General features: G+C 39.2%; 1 protein-coding gene across 1 annotated transcript in view; it reads right to left on the reverse strand.

The window, feature by feature from the left end:
• The window catches only part of map2k5 (mitogen-activated protein kinase kinase 5), a 48,658-nt gene extending 26,908 nt beyond the window's left edge, over positions 1 to 21,750 (reverse strand). The window contains 12 exon segments of the mRNA XM_034221186.1: positions 243 to 304; positions 1,308 to 1,389; positions 2,228 to 2,296; positions 2,393 to 2,432; positions 9,595 to 9,659; positions 12,684 to 12,732; positions 12,834 to 12,901; positions 14,446 to 14,486; positions 15,202 to 15,271; positions 19,042 to 19,109; positions 20,023 to 20,071; positions 21,336 to 21,750. Of these exon segments, the coding sequence (XP_034077077.1) occupies positions 243 to 304; positions 1,308 to 1,389; positions 2,228 to 2,296; positions 2,393 to 2,432; positions 9,595 to 9,659; positions 12,684 to 12,732; positions 12,834 to 12,901; positions 14,446 to 14,486; positions 15,202 to 15,271; positions 19,042 to 19,109; positions 20,023 to 20,071; positions 21,336 to 21,467 (795 nt within the window). The 5' untranslated portion in view covers positions 21,468 to 21,750.
• Positions 21,751 to 24,160: the final 2,410 nt, after the last annotated feature.

Consider the following 24,160-nt stretch of genomic DNA (forward strand, 5'->3'; position numbering starts at 1 on the left):
TTCACACCTGTGGTTCTCTTTTGTTTTATTTCCTTAATAAAAGGAGTTTTTTCCTAAGGCTTTCTGCATCCCATAAACAAATAACAGGTTGCATTTAAAAATGTTGATTCTAGGAACACATGGGACAATCTCACATAAAAAAAATTGTTTTTGAAAGACTAAGGGATACCTGTTAAGTCTAATGCTGTTTACTTAGTATTCAAACTACTGAAAGGGAGATAAAGTATTTCATTCAAACTTACTGCTACTGCGATCCTCCCCAGCACATGCTCTGGAATTCTTTTGTACACGTCTAGAGAACCACCTGCCAAAGACAAATTATTTAATCAAGCAGTGATACAGCATTACACATTTTGTAACATTTCTCAACTGTTGAGAAATGTTACAAAAAAAGGCAATGAGGGTATTTGTTGAACAAATACCCTCATTGCCTTTTTTCGCACATAAAAACAGGCGTGCTGATTCAGAAGCAGTATGTCCCAAACAAAGACATGATGGTTCTCTTACACTGAACATTCACACAAAATATTTTTTAAACATATTCATAATTAGGAAGAACGATGAGCACTTCTGAATGCAGAACTGCCAATCCCACAATGTTTCAATGACAACTTGTATTGTTCAAAACATAAACACATAAAATATACAAAGAAAACTAAATAATAATAACTTTTCCAATGTTTCCAAGTGATTGGACCTTCTTTGCAAAGCTGTCTGCTGCATAATATGTAAGACTGTTTAAATGTAGAGGACACATACTTGTTATATTTCAAAATGTACCTAAAACTATAGTGAGTCTACACATATTATTATTTTCCATATGAATAAAACAAGAAACAAAAGGACAAAGTTATTGATGTTTCTTTAAGCCGTCAACTTTTCACCTTCATTTCTAGACTAACTGGAAGTGACTGATCAGATGTGTCATGAAGCAAAGAGTGCTGAGAGGTTAGACAGACTTTGCTGATGTCCTAGTTGATGTGTGAAACAGGGGAATCACTGCATTAACACACACTGACAAACACACGCAACTAAAAACATAGACAGTCCCTCATCTCACACCAGTCTATACACACGTGTACAAACGCACCTACAAATGCACTCAAGTCGAGATCTATCGCGCCCTCGTAGCTTTTAGCACACAGGCATGCTAAGCAGCTCACAGCGTAAGACGTTCTGTTGATCTGCAGAAGTGTAAATGGATACACAGCCGAGAGACAGAACAGCTCCCCAAAGTCTCTTCTACACAGCTGTGGCTAAAACCATAAAACACATGATCTACTGACTCGAGCCACCGAGAAACTCACCGTCCATAAATTCTGTGCATATGGATATCCTGTTCTCTACAAAAAAGGCACTGAAGAAAGTGATGATATACGGCGAATCACACTGCAATCAAGAGAAGAGACATCAAGGTCATTAAAGAGCATGCAAAAAAAGAGTTTCTTTGATAGTAAATGAGCGAAAAGTGATAATTTGATTACAGGTTTGAATGCAAAATGGCTACAGTGGAGCTAAATCGTGCAAAGTTTCTCATGTTCGTCTAACGCTTTAAGATAAGATGAACTTTATCGATCGCAAATTGGGAAATGTTTGTGTTGCAGCAGCATAAAAAACAAGGCATTGCACATAAGTAAACAATTTAAAGAGTAGAAATAAACTATTTTAAAATGTAAAATCTCAAAATAGAAATAATACAACATTAAAAAGTAGAAAATATACAATTTGATCTTGAAGATAAAAAATCTGATTCTAGTCAGTGCGTAAAATCATCAACAGCATCCATTTGAAGTCCATCAGATGTTTACGCTTGGAAATATATATAATTTATTTGCATACATATTGCATGAAAAGAGGGCTAGCTGACCAAACACATCAATATACTGAGTACAGGCCAGTGGATGTTCGCTATTACAGGCTCACCACAACACACAATGCATTCATGCTCATTATAAGAGAAAATTGTCCTCACAATGATTTGGCCTCTGCATTTTAGGGGAGACACAAAGAACTCCTTATATGCATACTAAGAGTTTCAAAGGAGGTGATCATTAAAGTCACATGCCTAGTCCACGTGTGTCTTGCGTGTGTTTCCGTGTTCCCTAATCCCTGGCTTATATTGTAAGACCAGAGACGATATAGGTTGCTTCAAGACTCGTGGTTTATTTACAATGTAGATCCGGTTTAGGGTATAAAAAAAATAAAAAAATAACAAGTCAAAACTTACCTTGTAGAGAATTTCTAATTCTGACATGATCTGCTTCTGTAATTCCACCGTGATGTCCAGAGGAATGACCTGTTATAAAACATGGTGGCAACAAATGTAAGTTGTGTTTATGCTTAGGTCACTTTAAAGAGCATTTACGATCATCAACATTGAAGGAGTTCTTACCTTGACAGCTAAAACCCGCTTGCCCAGAACATGGTACGCTCTAGAGATACGAAAATGAAGATGTAAAACAAAATTGTAGAAGGCTGTTTTTCATTGTTCATTTAAATAGGGTCTTTAGTTAATTGTTGTATATTCCAAGTAAATAACTGATCATATAATTTATTTATTAATGTAGGGTCCATTTATACTTCCCATACACGAAAATCCCTTTCACCCTGCCCCGCTGTGCTCAATCATTTACAAATGGTTAAGTATTGTAATAATAATGTAGTACACCTGTGGATAACGTTTACATCATAGGTAATAAAAGACTAAAATGACGATGCAATAAAAACTCCATAGATCTGCTAGTTGATAAGTCTTATTAGAGTTCAAATTAACATGACTAAATAGCACTCTAATTTCTCTCAAAGGTCAGAGGTCACCACCCAGAACCAGATCCAGTCAGCCCTATCACTCGCTGTTCCAGACAGAGTTTTGAGTTGCAAGAGAAGCAGCGGCCCCAGACTGGCCTCATAATGACTTCATTATCAAACTCCTTATGCCAAACAGCGGCTTTAGTTACAGCCCTTGAAGGTTAGTTTACAGTGACAATATCTCAGGACCTCTCAACACACAATCCTCAAGGACGAATACTGTCCAACAGCTGTCAGGTGATGGGGATGAGGAGGGGGCCGCGTACGTCACACGGCCCGGTTAGCTTTCGAGAGGGGTTAGTGAATGTGATACCTGGCTACTCAGCTGTCCGTGGGTCTAGCACAGAGAACGCGTACGGTGCAAGGTGTGATTAATGCGGCTTAGATTAGAGTATCACATTGCTCTTCGGCCAGACACCTTAAAACAGGACAGGGCCTTTAATTAAAGCCATGCCATGTCAAGTATTTAGAGTTAGAACAAACACTGGGCTTTGGAAGTATCTGTGCAGTGCTGAATGTGAGCTGTGGTTTACACATCTTTGATAACAGTCTCATTGTTGCTAAGGCGAAAACAACATAAACTGCAGAGATGGTGAAAATAGCTATTACCAAAAGTCTACACAAAAGGCTGAAAGTGGGAAATGTAATATAAAAGACACAGTTATTTTTCAGTTTATTTTGCCCATGAGTGTTTTTGATCTTAGGTGTCATCTTCTCTGTTAAAAAGCTCTTTGCACATCGCTGACGGCCTTGTTTCCATTTTAATGTCTCGATCTTCCTTTAAGCTACAATCAATATCAGTTAAGCATGAGTGCTGCCTCTTAATTAAGATGAAAATGTTAATTGAGGCAGGATTGCAGGGGTAGACATGTTAAGTACTGGCTGGGCAGGTTGTGTGTGTGAAGCAGCCTGAAAAGAGATTAAAGCAAGTCATCTCCGTGCTGAACGACATGTATTTCTCAATGAGAAGTCTAGACGCGCTGAAAGACAAACCCAGCTCGTGGCAGAATGCATCCAACTACTGCTTTGACACATGAGAAGAGTACGTCGGACACCTTGTGTACAAGTTTGTATGCGTACATTTTTTGTGTATGTACCTTCATGTAAAATATCCCTTCTGTCTGCAATTGACTTTGGCCATAGTAAGATCTAGGCAAACAGACATTAAAGCCATTCATTGAATGCGTCTTAAATATGCTTAACATAGGAATATAAATAAATATTCCCATAATATAAATTCAAGCACAATAAGCAGGTTTTCTTTCTATATGAATTAAATGTATGTGTAAAATAGAATAGAAGAGTTTCCAAAGTTTTAACAAATACGTGTGATGGGCATGTTTTAGGGCCTGGAGATAAGGTGTGACTACTGCTTGGTTAAAGCTTTATTCTCAGACTGTCCTTGGCCCCCTCAGGGCCGAGCAGCCCTTTATGAGTTACAGTGACAGGCTTATGACAGCGGGAGACATGGGGACAAGGTTACATAGCCACCCCCCACCACTTCCCCTGATCCGACCTCAGTAAACGTGCCCCATTGCCTGGATCTTATTTACACTCCAGCTCGCTCTGTAATAAAAGCTCCATCATGCAGTATTCATAAGGCCCCTCTCCATGTCTCTGAAGTTGGAGAGACTGGCCTTCTGGATCAGGGCTAACGTGATGGTTTACACTGCCACATGGCTGACGGGACACCTTTCTCTCTCCCAGACGCTCTCACCTGATACCGCTATAATAGGTGTCCTAAGTGACACAGGTGAGGCAAAAACCTCACACACATTCACAGACAGACATGTATGTACACACAACTTTACACAAAGTGCTTACTAGATATACAGCATCTCAGATGTTAGACTGACAACAGTGAAAGGTCTGTTGTCTTTATATCTTACCACACTAAAAAAGTGAAATATGATATTCTTTAATTCTATGAAGGGAACATTAGAACATTTAAGATTGGAAACCGCCAACAATCAAACACATCCATAGACTGATGGCAGGGGCTGCCACTCAGGGTGTCAATAGGGAGTGGTAATGGGTTCAGTGTCGTGCAGTGTCGAGCACTCTCTTTCATTTTTTGTAAAGCACTTTGAATTGCCTTGTGTTGAAAAGTGCTATATAAATAAACTTGCCTTGCCTTGCCTTGCTAAAGGAAACTTTATGACACTCTGGAAACCGGAAACCTTATGATTACGAGATGACTTCACTACATCCTGAGCTACGTCACCTTCCTGGACAATGCCAGTGTTGGCAAGGACAGTAGAAGCTGCTAAAAGTTACAACTTGCTTAAGCGTACAACAGAAATGTGCGGTGCATTGTAGGTTTTATAATTTACACAATTTTCTCCGCTTACATTTTTTTATAATTTAGCCTTATTGTATGTAGAGCACTCAAAGAGCCGAACAGTCTTCCCATCACGGTTCCAAGTTTTTTTTTATTTGTCATATGAACATAGCTACAGTGTAGTTATGACGATGAAAATCTTAGGTCACAGGCTCACTCCAACATTGCAACACAGAAAAATATATATAGTGCAAGTAAATACAAATATATTTTTCAATTTCTAGTCTTAATATTTTAATAGGTGAAATCTAGGCTGCGATGCTTAGTGAAAACTATATCCCACCCAACTGCCTCTAGACACAATCTGAACATATTTGGATACAAGATACAAGGTGACCACCAATTAACCAAAGAGGTTTGGCCGTTCAATATACAGTCTACTCAATGAGGTGGAAAACGAAATCAATGGAGAGAATGGGCTGAGAGAGTGAAGGAACAGCCATGGGTGTCTAGGTAGATGTCACCACATTCACTGTCAGGCAAATGTGCTTGTTTTAATTGCACCACTGGATCCATGAGTCATGAAAATGGCCTGTGTGTCCTTGTTATTGTATTTATAAGCCATGGAGTCAGTTAGATTGCTGGACACGATGGACCTCTGAGAGTGTGTAATAAAAAACAAAGGCCGACATTGATGGATGGCTAGGTCAGTGTGTGGCTATGGAGAGCTGAAGTGCTGGTAACATCCAATTGAGTCTAAATGGCTCTGGGTCATAAATGGGCTAAGCTAAGAGGTTAAAAGGCAAGGGAGCCATTGATGGTGTTTTCACACGTGATAAGCTTAATATAAGCTGGACCAAAGGGTTCAGCGGTTGGTGAGTATGCATACAGTGTTTTGTTTAACAAAAATAGTTTTTTTAAATCAGAAAAACAATAATTTAAGCAAACAGCCATTCTAAAACCAGAGTGAATATTAACACATCATGCTATGATTAGTTTAGGCCGCAAACCATTAACATCAGCCCGTCTTGCTACTTCGTCACTATGGAGGGAGACTAGCAACCGCTCACCAAAGTCATGACCCTACACATCTTCTAACTTGAAGTTCAAACTTCACCTTGAGCCATACAATAAATACATAAAAACCTTTGTCTTATTGCATGTAAATTGAGTACTTTAAGCAGAACACAATATTTGATGAAGTTGATGTACTGGTTAAGTGGCAGCTAAATAAAGGCAAAGTAATTTACATTAAATGACTTGTTAGGCGCTTTTATCCAAAGCGACTTACATACTCAATACTGTGGGCAATCCCCACAGGAGCAATTTGGGGTGAAGTGTCTTGCCCAGCGACACAACTGCCGTGGGGTTTGAACCTGTGCCCCCCCTGATCCGAACACCAACGCACTAGTCCTCTGCGCCACACGCCTCCCTAATGTAATTGATATGCCCAATTTACCCATGATGTTGAATGTATTTTACTTTTCTGTATGGTACTTGATTTGCTACAGGCATCCCCTGACATGACACAATGCAAATGTAGCTATTTAGTGGCAGCTTCATGACTATTTGATTGATTCTGACTTGGCCAAATACCTCCGCAATTACTTTGATGGGTACAATGTTAAACAGGTAGAGTTGCAAAACATACAACCCTAGTAAAAAGTTGAGATGACCTTCAGCTGATGTTTGAAAATTGGATTTCTTTCTGTAGTTACATCCAACCAAACAAAACAAAAATAATGAACAATTACTAAACAAAAATAAAACTACATAAAACAATGGTTGGGGTCATCCTTAACACATTTCATTCAGCTTACGCACCTGATTGAATAATCAGAGCTTCCTATTCAGAACTTTAGGAATATCCCCACATGATAGATTTTTAGGAGGACAGCCTGAAAAAGATTGGTCCATTTCCTGAACACTTTTTATCTCAAAATAATCCAATTTACTTTTGGCAGCAAATATTTGTAAATTGTTATTTACAGAGAAGAGAAGAGGGTTTGATATGCCTTGCTATCATTTAATTGAAATGTTGAAGTGAAAAATCCAGCCAAACTAAATATGAAGCTACACAGAGGTCAGCAAATCACCATTATTTAATCAGGTGACTGACAACCTGTCTATTACACATCAAAGGTGAAACCAATTGGACACACTAAATAATAAAAAATAAAGACAGGGAAGCAATTAACAGTTAACAAATATTTATAGAAGACAATCTCAAGCCCACCAATTCAATTAACACTTATATCCTCGGGTTCTAATGACCAGTCTTCTTTTATACACGCATAAAGACCACAAACATAGGCTCATACTGTCTCATGTCTCATACCTTTCTGTTTGATATATAAACTGACTATATTAATTTACTTGTTTTATAGCAAAATATCAGTATTTAAGTTGTTCTTTAAGTACCTTATCAACATTAGTCAGGCCTGCAAAGTGTAGGGTTACATGCATTAAGTGCTGGTGTGTCTTTAAATTGGACAGGCACCGCTCAGGTTAGCCAGATCTGAACTGTGGTCTACAATTACCGAACCTATGTTGCTGTAGTTGCAATTAAATGCATGAGACACTTGGGTTGATGGAGCAGCCGAGCTGTCAGCTGTGCCCTGCTCTTAAAGAGGATCTAATGGCAGGTGATGCTGCTGGATGGAGCTTGGTAATACAGGTTTGCTGACAAGGCCTGAGCGAGGACTCTTTTAAGAATGATTTTACATGGAGACAGAATGTACCGACTTCGAAACATTTGCAGAAAAAGAGGCTTCCCAGAACACGGTTGCTGCTTATTAAGCTACTGCTGACTCAGCAGAGAGGACAGGCAGGCCAGGAAGGATGCAGCTGGATCAGTTTGACATAGCCCAGTTTAAGTGTGGACCTAGCTGTACTCAGTTGTGTGGAGAAAATGAAGACGCTTCTAAACTGGCCAAACGTCTGTAGGTAGACACTCTTGGTAGCAGAGCATTATTATTTATCAGACACACAACAAATAACGTTTTGAAGATCCAAAAATGGTGCTGAACCTTATGAACTTTGATTGATCTCAGATTGTATGCAATTTATAATCTTCAAAATGTAAATGTATAACTTTATGAGAGATACATAGCAGCTTTATTTATATAATTGATGATTTGTTTAGATTTATACATGTGTTATACCAAGATCAGAGTAGAACCAGCCATCCATTAAGCTTTGCTTTACCTGTGATTTTCCAGCTGACAAATCAAAATGTCAATAAAAAAACTACTTGCACACTAAATAATTTATGTTTTTAGTTTAGATATTAACCGTTTTGAGTATATTCATCACTTTAACAGTATGAACACACCACATACTTGAAACCTGCTGAGAATTAGTGTGCAATATGTATTTTGGGCAATGTGTTCTGGGACATGCTCAAAGGGCTTCATCTTGTAAATAAGTGAAATATATATTGGTTAAAATTAGCATGAATAAAAACAATTCCAACATAAAAATATCACGGACAAACAGTCCAGGTTTTTTTTATCTGTGTTTTTTTATTTTGTATCGTCTTCCAACCATAAAATGTTAGCGCCAAAGCGTATGGATTTTTTTTGCTGGACTAAATTGACTGAGAAGTTGTTGGGCTTGCAATATTGGCCTTTCCCACTGCAGTGTAACCATTTTTGTTGCCAAACTGATCAACAATCCTATTCTCCAACATCTATGAGAGATTGGCTCTTAATGGAGCTGCTGCAGTCATAAAACCGTGAAAGGGCGTTGGAAAGAAAGGGGGTGAAAATAAAAAAGCGACAGTTTTGTGGATTTACTAGATGAGACATTTACTGGGTTTGCTGGGGACTGTGTGAAACCGACCGCTCTGTCAAGTCAAGGTTAGTCTGAGCAGTGATCAATACTTCAATCTCAATAAAACAGCTCAATAGCTGAGGATTGATGGGAAGTAGAAAACACAAGATGGGGAAAAGAAGGATAGAGGGAGCGCCACAAATGCCAACCTTGTCATAACGTTAGCGGGGCAGTAATACATTTGTCTGGCCAGAGAGGATGGAGCTCTCCTACTGTGGCAGGTAATGTGCAGAGCTATAGACAGATTAAGTCAATTGCTGTCATAGCTTACAAACCCGAATCAATATCATATATGTTTGCAACCTTCAAACCAGAATAAATAAATGAAGGTAAAGACACAAAGCAGCCTGATCGATGTCACACAAAAACACTGAAAGATACATGGACAAATGAAGGAACGAAGGAAGGGTGGGGAACAAAAGAGACCCTTCACAGATCCCTTATTGCAGAGTGATTCGTTTGTCATAAAAACTAAGCAGAAAGCTCTAGAACTGGCCACTAATTGAGACATTCTTCCTTAAATGTTGCACTACATAGAGACTTTGACGTCCCTGTGTAAATCATTCAGAACCCCCCCCTACTTCAGCAGGTATCTCTTCAGGGTCACTATCTGTTAGTGTGCTGTGGCCTTGTAATGTTGGGCCTGAATGTGAGAGTCAGTAACAACTTACTTGTAAACTGTGCCTCCGTTTCCATGGCCCAGCTGCTCTTGGTAGTTGATGTCTTGGGCACTTATCTGCAGGCACAGGTAAACAATAATGGTTCCTACATGTTAGAACATGAGAAGACATGCAACCAATGGATAGTAGGTAACTACACAGGTGAGGGAGAGAAGGAGAGAGAGAGAGGGAGGATTACATTGTCACATGAGTCTATAAACAAGACAATCATTCAGGTCACTACAAGTTCAGCGACAGAAGGAGAGAAAAGAGGGACAGAAGGAGGAGAAGAGCAGATCAATACAACATTTACTGCCCAATTTATAAAAAGACGTTGTGCTTTGGTGAGTGGGGGAGTAACTGATGTAGAGTTTGATGATGATTTGTTTGCAGTCGTCCTTCCACTCTACTTTGATTTGAAGTGTCAGATCTTATAAAAATATGACTATGATATAAAACTGACATTCCTTATCATTTAAGATATTTTATGTCTTGTGAATAAAACAGGAAATTCCTAATTGAAAAAATGTTTGTGTTTGCTGACAATCTACAAATTGACAAAATAAGTTATTTAAAATGTAATATTTGCATCCAAAATGGCCAGAATTCATAATGTCTGGTAAATAAGTTTGCAATTGATTATTTCCCCAGACCATGCTGAATTGAAACAATTCATTTGACATGTGTATGAACCGAGTGTGTTGTTAATTCAATGTGGGGCTACCAAAAGTAATTTTGGTAACACTCTATATTAAGGTACACAAATGAACCATCAACTAGTTGTTAATTAGCATGCATATTAGCAGTATATTGGCTCTTTATTAGTCATTATAACACACTTATGAATGCCTTATTCTACATGACCATATTCTACAAGTAATAAGCCATTAGTTGAGTTTTTCCTCAATAACGCTCTAATTAGTGCTTATCTATTGCAAGTAAGGAAGTGGTTGTACGTGAGTTTTGGTCTTAATATGCTCTGCTCAATATGGGCCAATAAGGCAGTAGTACCACAAGAATAGTAATTCTCCCATAATAACACTTAACAAATATGATCTATTCTTATGTAACAAGACATGAAACTATAAGTGTTCATTGTGTCTAAATAACTCAAAATGTGGTATTTATATCTAAGAATATGTGTTGGGGTATTGACAGTTCAGCTACCAATAGCAAGGTGATATTGACCTGTATGTTTCATATTTGCACATTTATATTTTTGTAAGATTTGTTCTGAAGGTTAGACAGGAAGTAGGAGAAAGTGAACTGAATAGCATAGCAGTAGACTACTACTAATTTCCCCTATGCAACCTGAAGAGTAAAAGGGTCAAGTCCGTCAGAAAGCAATGACTGTAACCCCTATATTCCACGCGTGCAAATAAGTCTGTAAAGGAGCGTGGCTGCTCATTCCCTGGCTCTCAAAAGAGTTTGGCTGCCTGTTTAATCTATGTTCACACTGAGACAGTACAACACATAGAGAACAGTACACCTATTGTGTAAGTACATACAAGCAGGTCACACAGTATGATAACAAATACATACAATCTGTACTTTTTAATAAAAACTGATTTTGAACAGGCTGCATTATGTGTTCTCAGCCTTGGAGAAACTTGACATGTTTTGGTATGTGTGTCTGAACCTCTCTTTAGTGGTTCATTAATTCAACAGATATTTCAACGTGTGCCTACTTTGTTCATGAACTGTTGAGGTTAATTTAGTAGTTGTGTGCTATAATGTATTTGCAAAGTGTGAAGAGGAAGCAACTTTAGAATAAGGAACCTGTTCAGGTCAATTAGAGTCAAACCCCACTGCAGTCAGCATGTCGTTGTGTCCCTGAGACACTTCACCCCAAATTGCTCCTGTGGGGATTACCCACAGTATTGAGTATGTAAGTGGCTTTGGGTAAAAGCGTCTAACAAGTGACATGTAATGTAATGTAATGGGCCCATATTGAGCAGAGCATATTAAGACCAAACCTCATGTACAACAACTTCCTTACTTGCAATAAATAAGCACTAATTAGAAGGTTATTGAGGAAAAACTCTTAACTAATGGCTTATTACTTGTAGAATATGGTCATGGTTGCGGACTTTTGGCGACAGAGCCTTCAGTGTGGCATCCCCCACCCTCTGGAACTCTCTCCCCCCCCGAAATCCGCAGCGCCCCAACCCTGGACATTTTCAAAAAAGCCCTCAAAACGCACCTTTTTACCAAGGCTTTCGCCACTGTATAGTTAGTTTAATAGGTTTATTTTTCCGCTACTTCCCCCCCCCCCCCTTAACCTGTCTGCCTTTTTTCCCCTACTCCCCCCCCCCCCCCCTACCCGACTTGTAAAGCGACCTTGGGTTTCCTGAAAGGCGCTATACAAATATTATTTATTATTATTATTATTATTATTATTATGTAGAAAAATACATTAATAAGTGTTTTATAATGACTAATAAAGAGCCAATATACTGCTAATATGCATGTTAATTAACAACTAGTTGATGGTTCATTTGTGTACCTTAATATAAAGTGTTACCATCATTTTGTATAGACATAAAGAGGAAAGCATCACAACATAATTACATACATGTGAGCAATGCATGCATGCACACAACAAACACACAGTCCCCCAGATGTAATTAATACCATGGCAAGGGATGGAGGAGAGGGGAGAGAACTGCTCTATTAGCTCCCTGTGTAACAGCAGAAACCTGAGAGGTCGCTGGCCTAATTGTCTCTCTGATAGTGTGTGTGTGTGTGTGTGTGTGTGTGTGTGTGTGTGTGTGTGTGTGTGTGTGTGTGTGTGTGTGTGTGTGTGTGTGTGTGTGTGTGTGTGTGTGTGTGTGTGTGTGTGTTTTGTTTTAAAAGAGAGACATAACTGTTACAGAGCAGATCCTGGAAACTCAAAGACCCTGTGCTCCTATTATGTATGACATGGTTACGAGACAATACCCACTCTTTATTACGTGCCCACAGTCAGCTTCACCAAAATGAAGAGAGGAGCCAAACCACTAGTGAGAAATGTGTTTGAAGTCAGTGGAAACTAGGTGTGAGAGCAGAAGCAATGAGACAACAGCTGTGAAATTCTACCTAAACCCAGAACACCGGCTCACCTGCCCATTTGTCAGGATCCTCTTCAGCTCTGCAGATGATTTTTTTAAGCTGCAGGAAGGAACACAGCACAGTTGACAAACGTTCTCAAACATCTTTCCACTGTGTATTCCAGGCGGTGTAACATGCTCCCTATGCCCCAGCAAGCTCACCTGTTGTTGGCCATGGATTCCGAGACAGCTTGAGTGCAGTCATTTGCTGGGTTGGGTCTTGTATTAACCTGTAGGTGTAAAAACACAAAAATGAAAGAACACAAACACACACAGAGACACACACTCTGGTCAAGGCCAGAAGACAGGCAGAGAGAGACAGACATATGGCCAGACCCCTTAATGAACAAGAACAAAACCGAAGCTCTCTGTTCAGCCTGGAGGTTAATTGACTTTCGTAGGAGAGAAGGGAGGCAGGCAAGGAAGAAGGAAGGAGGTGTCCGCATAAAGGAGGGGAAAGGAGGACAGACAGCAAGAGGCAAAAGGGAGGAAAGGAGATGAAAGTGAAAATATATTTGTATAAAAGTACAAACATTTAGATTAAAACCGAATTTATTTGGACAAATCTGTGAAAAATTAAGGTGTTTTTTTGTATTTGTTTGGGGCATTATTTCCTTAATTGGACAGATGACAACATAGAGGAAGACTGGAAATGAGGAAAAGAGAGAGAGAAAGAAAGAGGAGTATGATATACAACAAAGGTCCCAAGGTGGAATCGAACCAGCGTTGTGCACTGTAACCATTTGAAGACTCAGACGTTCCAAAAATGAAGTCAAGACAAACACATTTGGTTGTGCTTAACAGGGGACATTGGTCTTTACTTTGATTTATCTTAATCTATGTTCACGCCAAAAACCCTTTGTACTCAACCCAGATATCATACACTAAAGACCCTGTAAAGGGTGTACTAAAAATAACTCATGTAATTGAGGTCAAAGGGCTGCTGTGTTGGGTCCACTAAAGCACAGGGATTGTCTCTTTAATTAGTGCCCAGGAAGACCTAATTCAAACAGCTCACAAGACTCCCCTCAGCCAATTACTTTTATATTAAAATGGGAGAAAAGAGGGGAAAGATTACCAAAGCATTTAAGGTTTTTGGAAAACATCATCTTATCAACACAGACCCTTGACCTTAACAAAACCTGACACAGTTCAGTAGTTGTTTCCAAAGCTCCTCAGAGGATACATTAAATAAAGCATTCTCAGTATTTGGAAAGGGGGGGTGATAATATTATTGAAATGAAGATGGATATAATATGGATCATCTGGAGAGATGGAGGCGGTGTCAAGTCATTTAACCCATGGTAATTAGCATGAGGTTCAATAGCAACATATGCCCAACATAAAAGGGGAAGTTCTGTGGAAGGCCATTTGTGAATGGCAGAAGGGGGGGCGTTTGTAATGACAATTTCATGGTTGAACAATAACATCTTCTTATCGACTTAGTTTTTGCTCTAACCAAGGCTGATGTTCTTCCTATCATAGGGAATGAGAGACATAATACTCTGGAGGGGGATTAAAAAAATCCCACCTCGCATTTAAATGTCTATCCCGCCAGAAGAAGCAAGAATACAAGGTGAGAAGGAGACGAACCCCATACATAAACATAGACAAGGGGAGCAAGAGAATGAGTGAAAGAAAAGGAGAGCCTTGACTTCAATTGACATTTCAATAAGTGGAACACGGTGTTACCAATCCATTTGCCTCAACTCCCCTCCCTCCCCTCCCTCAGTTCTCGGTGTAAGGCAGCTGAAACAATTATTGAGATAGGTACCTTCAGGCCATGTATGTTCCGGTTCCCTGGAGTCTTGCCGGCTGAAACAGTAATTGACTAGATTGTAGAACACATCACTGGGCCATTTACAAATGTGCTGAAAGGGAATCAGTTCTTTGTAGAGAAAAGGAATGATGAAATGAAATGAGGGTTATTCTGAAATTAGTTGTGATTGAGAAGTTGGGCTCTTGAGACAGCTGGTGTTGGGTAGGATGGAAAAATCTGAATCACACAGTGAGAGAAGAGAGTGATGTAAAGAGAGAGAGAGCAAAGGAAAGGGAGACACTAAACGTTGCCCTTGGGGTCTGTTAAATATCATATACAGTATGACTTAAAGTGGTGTTAAAAACGATATGAAAATATAGAAAAGGACTGTTAAGAAAACAAACGACACAGTGCCAGACATTTGGGGAAGGGTTAGCCTGAACACAAGCTTGCAGTTTCAATGACCTTGAAGCAAAAATAAATGTAGATTTACAAATGACTGTCAATAAAATAACAGAAGGAACCACTGACATTTAAATGTTTTCCAGAGGCTGCATTACTTACCTAAAGTCATTAACTGCTTATATTATCCAACATAATCACAAGTGAATTACCTACATTTTGGTGTAATAGTTTCGGACCAGGTAAATGTGAGTATTTTTCTATATTTTAATATTGCTTGTGATTGCTTGTCAACACATGAATTGCAATGTTGTATAGAGACTGTGAGCATCACCAATCCATGACAAACTGTAACATGTCACTAGGTACCTCGTGGAAAAATCTGTAGAGGGTCCGGCAGCAGTCCATTCATGCGTTGTTCATTCATTGTGTTGTAGTACTAAAGAGAAAGTAACAAACAGTGGAGAGTGTTACTGGTTTTGAGTCATTATCACACATACTGTAGACATTTTGTTTCATTAATAAAGGATCACTTAAAAAGAAATAAATGAAGATAAACCTTGACAAATGTGTGATTTTGACTATGCACTGCATTGCCACGTTTTAGAATACCACACATAGAAACATTTATCTAAATGACGAGAGGATTATTCCACTGTGTTCCCAAAAATGTGAGCATGCTGTGCTGAAATCTGTTGCCGATGAGGACCAATGCCCTGTGGGCTTGTTCTGGAGGAGTGTAGCATTAACCCTTTTCTCCTCCAGGTCAACAGCTCACCAAACACTCGTATCCTACAGGACTAACATGTGCACACGCACACTCTGGAGCCTCTCAGATGCTTGCCAAGGCAATGCAATAATTGATGTTTCAGTTAACCAAACCATCTGTTAAACTGGGAGTGAGGGAGTATTTCCGAGTGTGTGTGTGTGTTGTTTTTGTCCTTATCTTTTTGAGGCTTGAAACCAAACAAAACAACAAGACTTTATTTTAGACACACATAGAAGATGTATTTGTGAAGTCCACACGTACATGTTTTTGTTTACAATCCAGTATGAACCACTAAGTCTCCACTGTGATATGTAAATGTGCTCCCTCATTGTGGGGGGAGGAAGGGAGGGAGGGAGGACGATGGGAAAGGATCAGAATGGCTACCCAAGTGGCACAGCTGTTATTAAAAGGCCTATTTATCACTGTCAGATCCCTCCTCGCTCCTAGCCCTCTGCTTTCGCCCTCCAGCGTTTTCACTAGGCCACATCTGAACAATGGGCCTAATACCAAAAAACATGTTGTGTGTTGAGGTTGCAGAGGAGAGGGGGGGGGGGGGGGGGGGGGGGGTTGGGCTTCACGTACCTTTAATTTTCCGCTCAGCTAGCTTATTGATTAAGGCTGCAATTACCACCTAATCTGTAGTAGGTGTGTTATTAAAAGACATTCTCCATTGTTGGCCAATAACTAAACAGTGTCCGATCCCAAATACCATCGCTCAGCCTTAAGGGACAAGAGAGAGAGTGGGAGCAGAGAGTGGGTCTCATCATCATTAGCAGACTAAGGGGAAAAGGGAGTGAGAATGGAGGAATTAGAGTCGCTACCTCCAGGGGGAGCTGAGCGAGGAAGGGATGAGGTTACATGTTTTCTTTAGCACCTGACACAGGCCAGTCTTTAACTTTGAACAGGGGCGTCTGTCTTTCAAGGTGTCGAACAATGATTAGAGATGCCTGGAAGACTTGAGAGTCTCACAGGAACATGTAGCAATCAATGTTCTCAGTGATGGGGGATACTTTTCACAATAAATGCCCTCTGCCGACTGGTGTTAATTAAGTTCTGAATTTGAGCATTAATTTTGCTCTGAAACAAGGAGCATGAATTTTTCGCAAGGCTATGTTTAAGCAGAGGTCGTGAATGAAATAAAAAAAGACACTGTGCAGTGTTGGTATATTTAAAAAATCTGGGTAGAAATGTTGTAATGGATTATCACAAAAACATACACACAGAAAATAATGCACACACAAGGAAACCATGAGAGACTAATGAAATGTCCCACCTTTCACCTTACAAGCAGGTTTCTTTTAATTCCTTTTAATGTCACATAATGGCTGTCTGCTCACCTGGAATTAACAACACTGAGGAAAATATCCACTTGGGTCTCTACGGAGGCCAAATGGCAAACACAGCAACAACCACATCATGAACAAATCCTCAGAAAACAAATGCAAATGACTGCTGAATGACTGCCCTTGCATAAGAGATTTAAACTACTCGGCTAGTGTAAATTATATTTGAGTGAGCCCAGTATTTTCCAGGTGATCAGCAGCTTTTTGTGCACTTGCCTGTCCCATGAGGAGCAGAAAGCTATTAAACGGCTCTTGGATTTGTTTGCCAGAAATTCATGTGGCTTTTTCAGATCTGTGGACAAAGCAGTGCAGAGTTTTGGATACTCAATAGCTGTAATGCGGGTCAGGGTCGTAAATTAATATTTTAATACAAAATATTTGAACCAAATAAATGATAACGCACACAAAAATGTGCCCAACAGAGACACTAAAATTATAGCTCATAGTTGTATTGCAAATTCCTTTTCCTGCCATTTAAAAATGCACCTTTGAGTGGCTATTGGTGATATTGGATATACCGCATCATGGATCAAATTAGTATTAAAGTACCACAGTCGTAAATAATGCATTCATACATCTCTTGGAAGAAAAAACAACGGCAAAATACCAAAACATCCAGGACAGGAAACCAGTGAAATATTATTGGTACATGAATACTGCGATTTCCTAGAAAGGTACTTGAACAAGACACAAAGCACAGCAAGGCGAAAGAACCTCAAAACTTGTGACACAGATTTGTGAATAAATAAGCTGTCTGAGGTCAATACATTTTTTCATACCGGTTTTTTTCAACGCTCATTAGCACCACAGCTGTCTCTTTTTGCCTAATAACCCTGCTACCCTATGCTACTTAATGATTAAAAAGCAACCACAAGTGAATGCATGGAAAAATGGACAAAAAACAAGGAGTATAAATTGTGCCTGTGGCTCGCGCAGCATCATTGTGAGCTGATGGGGGGTAAAAGACATCCACAGATGAAAGTAGATTTTGAACAATTCTGCAGCCCAGGGGGCCTCGCTCTTTAATGAGGCAAAACTTTAAGTACTGAATAATAAATAATAAAAATTGACAGTTCATTTAGCTTTCAGTGTACCTCGTAGAAAAACCCATTACACGCCATTACTCTTACTGTCCGTGGCATGAACAGTAAGTATTGTGGAATATGAAAATGCACAGCGCACGGTGGGGGAATTGGTAGTGAAAGTGTGTGTATGTGTGCTTTGGTTGCTAAAGACTACAAATTAGCACTTTTTTTACTTAGTTTACACACAAATGGATGAGGCATCAGAGTCTTCAGGTTGTTGAGTTGCAGACTTTGACCTTGAATGGTTAATGTTAGGATAGGTCATAGGGCAGCCACTTGCCTGAGTTTTTGCAAAGCTTTTGACCTGATGGGCACATTCTAGCATCTACGCTGCGTCTACTATTTCCTACATGAAACTGCTCAAAACAAGTTCTGTGGTTTATTTTCTGGAAAAATAAATTGCTGAAGAGTTTTTCTTTATGAATTTGTATGGACATTCGAGCACTACAAGTCGAGTGCCATCTACTGTAGTTCTACTATAGTGAGGAGGAAGCAGTTTTCTTTACAGTCAGTTTTTTCAAACACCTTGCATCTCAAAACAAAACAAAAAGATTGATTAAAATCTCTACAGGTATATGTATATTTGTTTTTAGGCTGAACTGTCCCTTTAAACCACTTTCTTGCCAGACAGCTCTCAAGTTGTGCCAACGTTTTGAGTTGTCCATCTCAAAGATTTGTTTCCAAATGAAAAGAAAGTAAGTGGCTCTCATTGTTTTCCACAAAGCACTCAGACAGGACTTTTAAAACAATGTCCTAGTGACTTAGAAATGCTTACAATCTGTACAACATAAACATTATATTCTTAGACACTTTAATTATATTAGAAATGCTGCACAGAAAAAAAGAGTTCAGACGTGCACTGGATGTTGTACATTAAATACAGAAATGGCAACAGTGACATACTGTATGACCTTAACATCAGTTTTGATCAAAATGATATTCTACTGCCCATATCAATTGGCAAAAACACATGTTGAAACAAATATAAGTAATGAACTCATTATATACTTACATACGACAACATGGCTTTGAGTTCTTCATCACTTCTTACGGTGATTCTGTCCCCCACCTCGTCTTCATCTAGAAAACAAATAAGCATATTTTTAAACATCAAAATATTAGTGAAAGGTGGGGTAGGTAATTCACTTCAGAAACACTTGTTATATTCCATGGAATGCTCTTAACATCCCGATAGCAATGAATACATGAAATGCTTACATACATCTGTGGAAGCCGTGGCGCTGTAAAAAGCATGACCAATTATTTTAGCCGGGATGCGCACTTTCAAATTCTAGCGCACTCGAGCTGGTTTCTCCATTCTTACCTACCCTACCTTTAAATAAATAATAAAAACATAAACTGTACAATAGCAAATATTGTTATTGACACAAAATTAAACTAATTTTATATCAATAGTACTTAACAGGTTAGCTTTTATGCAAAATATTTGAGGCAACGCATTCCATATTATTAAGACAGTTAACCGTGTGTGCATGATAAAAGCCGTCTTTACACACTCATATTGAAACTCATCAGTTTGAGGAACTAAAAAAGAGAAAAGAAGCAACATTTTAGTACTTACAAAAAGGGAAACGATACTTTATTTATTTTTTACAAGACATAAGTGATAACCAAAAAACCTTCATGACATGCAATGTGCATTTGACAGTTTTATGAGCAAAACAGTCGCCGCTGTATGCCATATAAAAGACAAAGAAAGGATTAGCAGATTTTGTAACTTTTTATAATCCTCACAGAAATGAGAAACACATTTATTTACTTTTGTCGGCATCTCATAATATGAGGTTAACTCCAAAGCAAAGCAACATCTACAGTATGCTCACCTGTTAGATCATCATACTTGATCATAACAAACACTAAAACTGACTATACAGATATAATTAACGTTGTAAAAGGAGTACTTTTCTCTGTCAAAACTGCACAGAAAAATAACTTAATAAATATAACGAGATAGATAGAAAGAGATACTTGCATTCAAAGGCTGTGACAGTGGCTTCAGGCATGACATCTCTGATTGCAACCTGAAAATGTTTGGTAGAGCAAATTAAAACCAGAAGAAATATAACACATGAAATAATTATATTAACAGCAGAGCTGGAAGAAGTACTGAGATTGTGTACTTCAGTAAAAGTAGAATAACCAGAGTGTACAAATACTTTGTTACATTTAAAAGTCCTGCAATCAAAATGTTATCAAATTAAAAGATGCAGATTGGCCCATTTCAGAATAATATATATGATATGTTTTGATAATAAGGATTGAACATGAAAGTGTTCTCAAAGCTGGTAAAGGTGCAGCTAGTTGTAATGACTTTGTATACTGCAGGGTAGCTTGTGAATTTACTCCAGGTGGAACTAAATTATTATTTAAGTGTTGATTATATTTCACATCATTAACTCAAATCTGTAAAGTAACTAAAGGTACAAAATACATGTTGTGGAGTAAAAGTGCAAAGTAGCATCAAATGGAAATGCTCAAGTAAAGTACAAGTATCTCAACATCGTACTTAAATTCAAATCAGTACTTGAGTAAATGTACTCAGTTACTTCTCACCTCTGATCAACAGGTAACTTTTAGTATGTTTAGTGCGTCTTAGTTTCCCTGAGACCAGTGATGTGAAAGAAAGTACATTTACTCAAGTATTGTACCTACGTTTTTTTGGACATATTTGTATTTTAATTTCCATTTAATGCCACTTTATACTTCTAATCCACTACATTACAGGAGCAAATAGCGTACTTTTTACTCCACTACTTTTATTTTAACACCGACATTAAAAACATATAAAAACACATGATATATATATATATATATATATATATGTATTTACATTTGGCCTACATTGACAAACTACAACACGGAAATACTATTACATCAATAAAAACAGCATTAAATCATAACCATAATACTATAATAGTGTGAAAAGAGTCTTTCTGAATCACGAGTGCTTTTTACTTTTGATACTTGAAGTACATGTAGCTAAAAATACTTATGTACTTGATATTAGTCTGAAAAAAAATCCACTTTGCAGAATGATTACTTTTACTTGTAATGAATTTGTAATGCCAATACTTTTGTACTTTTACTGAATTACAAAAGGCAGGACTTTTACACATAGTGGGAGTATTTAAGACTAAAGTAATTGTACTTTTACTAAAGTGAAGGATCTGAGTACATCTTCCAACACTTCCAACACAGTGACCATGTAACTGTACAGCTGTTTCTGACTGTGAACAGCTAACACTAAATGACAGTTAGCTAGCTGTTAGCATGTTGAACACTCACAAGTAAGTCATTGAAGTTCAGAAGAGATGGACAGTCAACGGCCGAGTCCATATCCCCTGCCGGCGTTTTTATACGGATCACTATTCCCTCGGTGTCCATTGCGCAGAGGTTATTTAAATCGAGGACGAGCATAAAGAGGGAACATTAAACCTCATGATAACACTTGACTAGCTAACAAGCTAATTTCCTGCATTGGTTTGCTAACGACACATGCTAGCATCCTGCTCAGTCCAGACACTTTTTTCAAGTGATGCGAAGATTTAAACACGCTAACAGTTCACGATCAGGTCATAACAGCGTAACATATTCAGCTTCTGATGTGAATATGTGTTGGCCTGCTCTCTGAGACGAAGTGTTACACTAGATATTTAGCCATGAAGCTAGTTTTGAGGAAAACATAACTGCTCCAACAGCGTTTCCGAATCAACATCCGCTCAGGGAGTTTCAAAATAAAAGACCACTCATGTACTGAATTCAGTTAGAAAGCAAGTTTTTTGTTCTTTACCCGATTTGATATGCTACTTCTACTCTATTTATTTACTAGGTAGATATGGTACTTTTAACTTCACTACATTTAAATAAAACTTAAACGAAATGCAGTGAACAGCACTGATTCAGTACTACTGTATAATACTATACTTCAGTGCTGGAATTGGGCCGGTACTCACCGGTACGCAGTACCGGCACTTCTGGTTCTGACCCATGGAGTACCGGCACTTCTTGCTCAGTACCGGCATGCTGGCGGTACTCCGGTACTCATGCACCGTGCCAGTACTCAACACTCTCCCGCCGTTCTTATTATACATCCATATATATATATACAGCCGCCCAGTACTCAGTAGATGCGTCATGAGGTGCCGAACGGACATTCTCATCGCTCTAACCGCTGGAGTTTCACAGCGGCTGTCAGCTGTTTACTCCTGTCATTCAAACAGAACGTGCTGGAGAGGGGGCGGGGCTTATCTTCTCCATGTAAATACTGTGGTGGAAACGACTATGTCAAAATTAACCTATTTGACCGTGATTTAATAGTAATACACGTTTCAAAATAATAATAATAATAATAATAATAATGCCGAAGTAACAACATACTGAAAACTGTTAGTAAAACCATGTTTTAATGCTTTACAATTTACATACCTAGATGCACGTGTGTTGTGTTTATGCAGTGCAACTCCCACCCAGTGGGTGGCTATGTAGCGTGATAGAACAGAGCAGGCACGCCCCCGAGAGAAGGAAAGCAAGTCACGTCACAAATTAGCATTTCTAAAATGTTAGCGTTGATTAATAAAAGTGCAAAAAGACAGCGGTTGTCGCCGGAAGAAACTTCAAATACAGAGAATGCTGTGCCTGTGTTGGAAATTGTGTCTGATGGGGAGCTTTCTTTGGTTGATCCTCCTGCTCCAAGTTCTAGTGCATTAGCATTAGCACTAGCTCCGCCGCCTCCTCCAGAGCCTCTAACGTTAGCTGCAGCTGGCCCAACTGCCACCACCAACACCGGGCAAAGCGATGCACCTGACTGCTGGACAACGGACCAGGTGCAATATTTTTGCAAGACCAATGCATGGCTCGTTCTTAAAGATAAGAAGCTAGGATGTCGGATATGCAGAGATGTCAAATCTTTGGGAATACACACTGGACAAGGACTGAAACTGTCAACTGAATGGGGTGAGTGTGCAGTGTCTCATTTCGGTGTTGACAAGGGCAAACAACAAGCTAGCCTGAGAACAAAAATCAAAGAACATAAAGAATCACAAGCCCATGTAAAAGCTGCTGACATCCTTACATCTGCTTCACGTGAAACTATTCAACATCAAGTGCAGTCTATGCATAAATCTGAATTAGACACCACTATCAGAGTTTTTCGAACGGCATATAAAATTGGCAAACATAGCCGGCCATTCACAGACATGCCAATTGATTTGAATGTACAGAAACTGAATGGGCTGAACGTGGGCAGGGTTTTGCACTCCAATAAAACCTGTGGCGAAATCATCGACCACATAGCTCATGAGCTGAAGAAAAAAATGGCAAAAGACATTACAGAAAACCAAAGAAAACTCTGTGTTTTGGTCGATGAATCTACCACTATTAGTGGTAAAACGGTGCTTGTTGTGTGTCTACGCTCAGCATTAGCTGATGCTGAGCCCGAAACGTTTTTTTGGGAGCTGATCGAGTTGGATGGAACAACGGCTGATGACATCACAAAGGCGTTAATGGAGTGTCTTGGAAGAGATTTTAACGAGGACTTTTTAGGTCAGTGTTTCGTTTCTTTTGCATGTGATGGGGCTTCAGTCATGCTAGGGAAGAGAACAGGCGTTGCTACCCAGTTGTGTAGTAAATTCCCAAGCCTGTTTGTGTGGCACTGCTCCAATCATCGTCTAGAGCTGGCAGTTGGGGATGTGGTCAAGGAGGTCTCAGGGCTCAATCATTTCCAGATCTTTTTTGACAAACTCTATTCCTTGTTCCATGCCTCCCCCAAAAATCAGAGGCAGTTAGCGCAGTGTGCGCAAGCAGTCGGACAGCGTCTCCTGGTGATAGGGCGTGTTTTGTCCATCCGCTGGGTGGCTTCAAGTGAAAGGAGCGTCAGAGCAGTCTGGGAAAACTACCGAGTGCTTCATGATCACTTCACAAATGCTGCAAACGACACGAGCAGGGATTCCAGAGACAGAGCAAAGTACAAGGGCCTGGATGATGTGCTCACATCTGCAACGTTTGTCAGCAATCTGGGACTGATGTACGATGCGCTCACAGAGCTCAGCGACCTCTCTCGGCAACTCCAAAAAAGAGAGATGACACTGCCTACAGCAGATAGGCTCTTAACT

The sequence above is a fragment of the Gymnodraco acuticeps genome, unplaced genomic scaffold (assembly GCF_902827175.1).
Source record: "Gymnodraco acuticeps unplaced genomic scaffold, fGymAcu1.1, whole genome shotgun sequence".
Taxonomy (NCBI): domain Eukaryota; kingdom Metazoa; phylum Chordata; class Actinopteri; order Perciformes; family Bathydraconidae; genus Gymnodraco; species Gymnodraco acuticeps.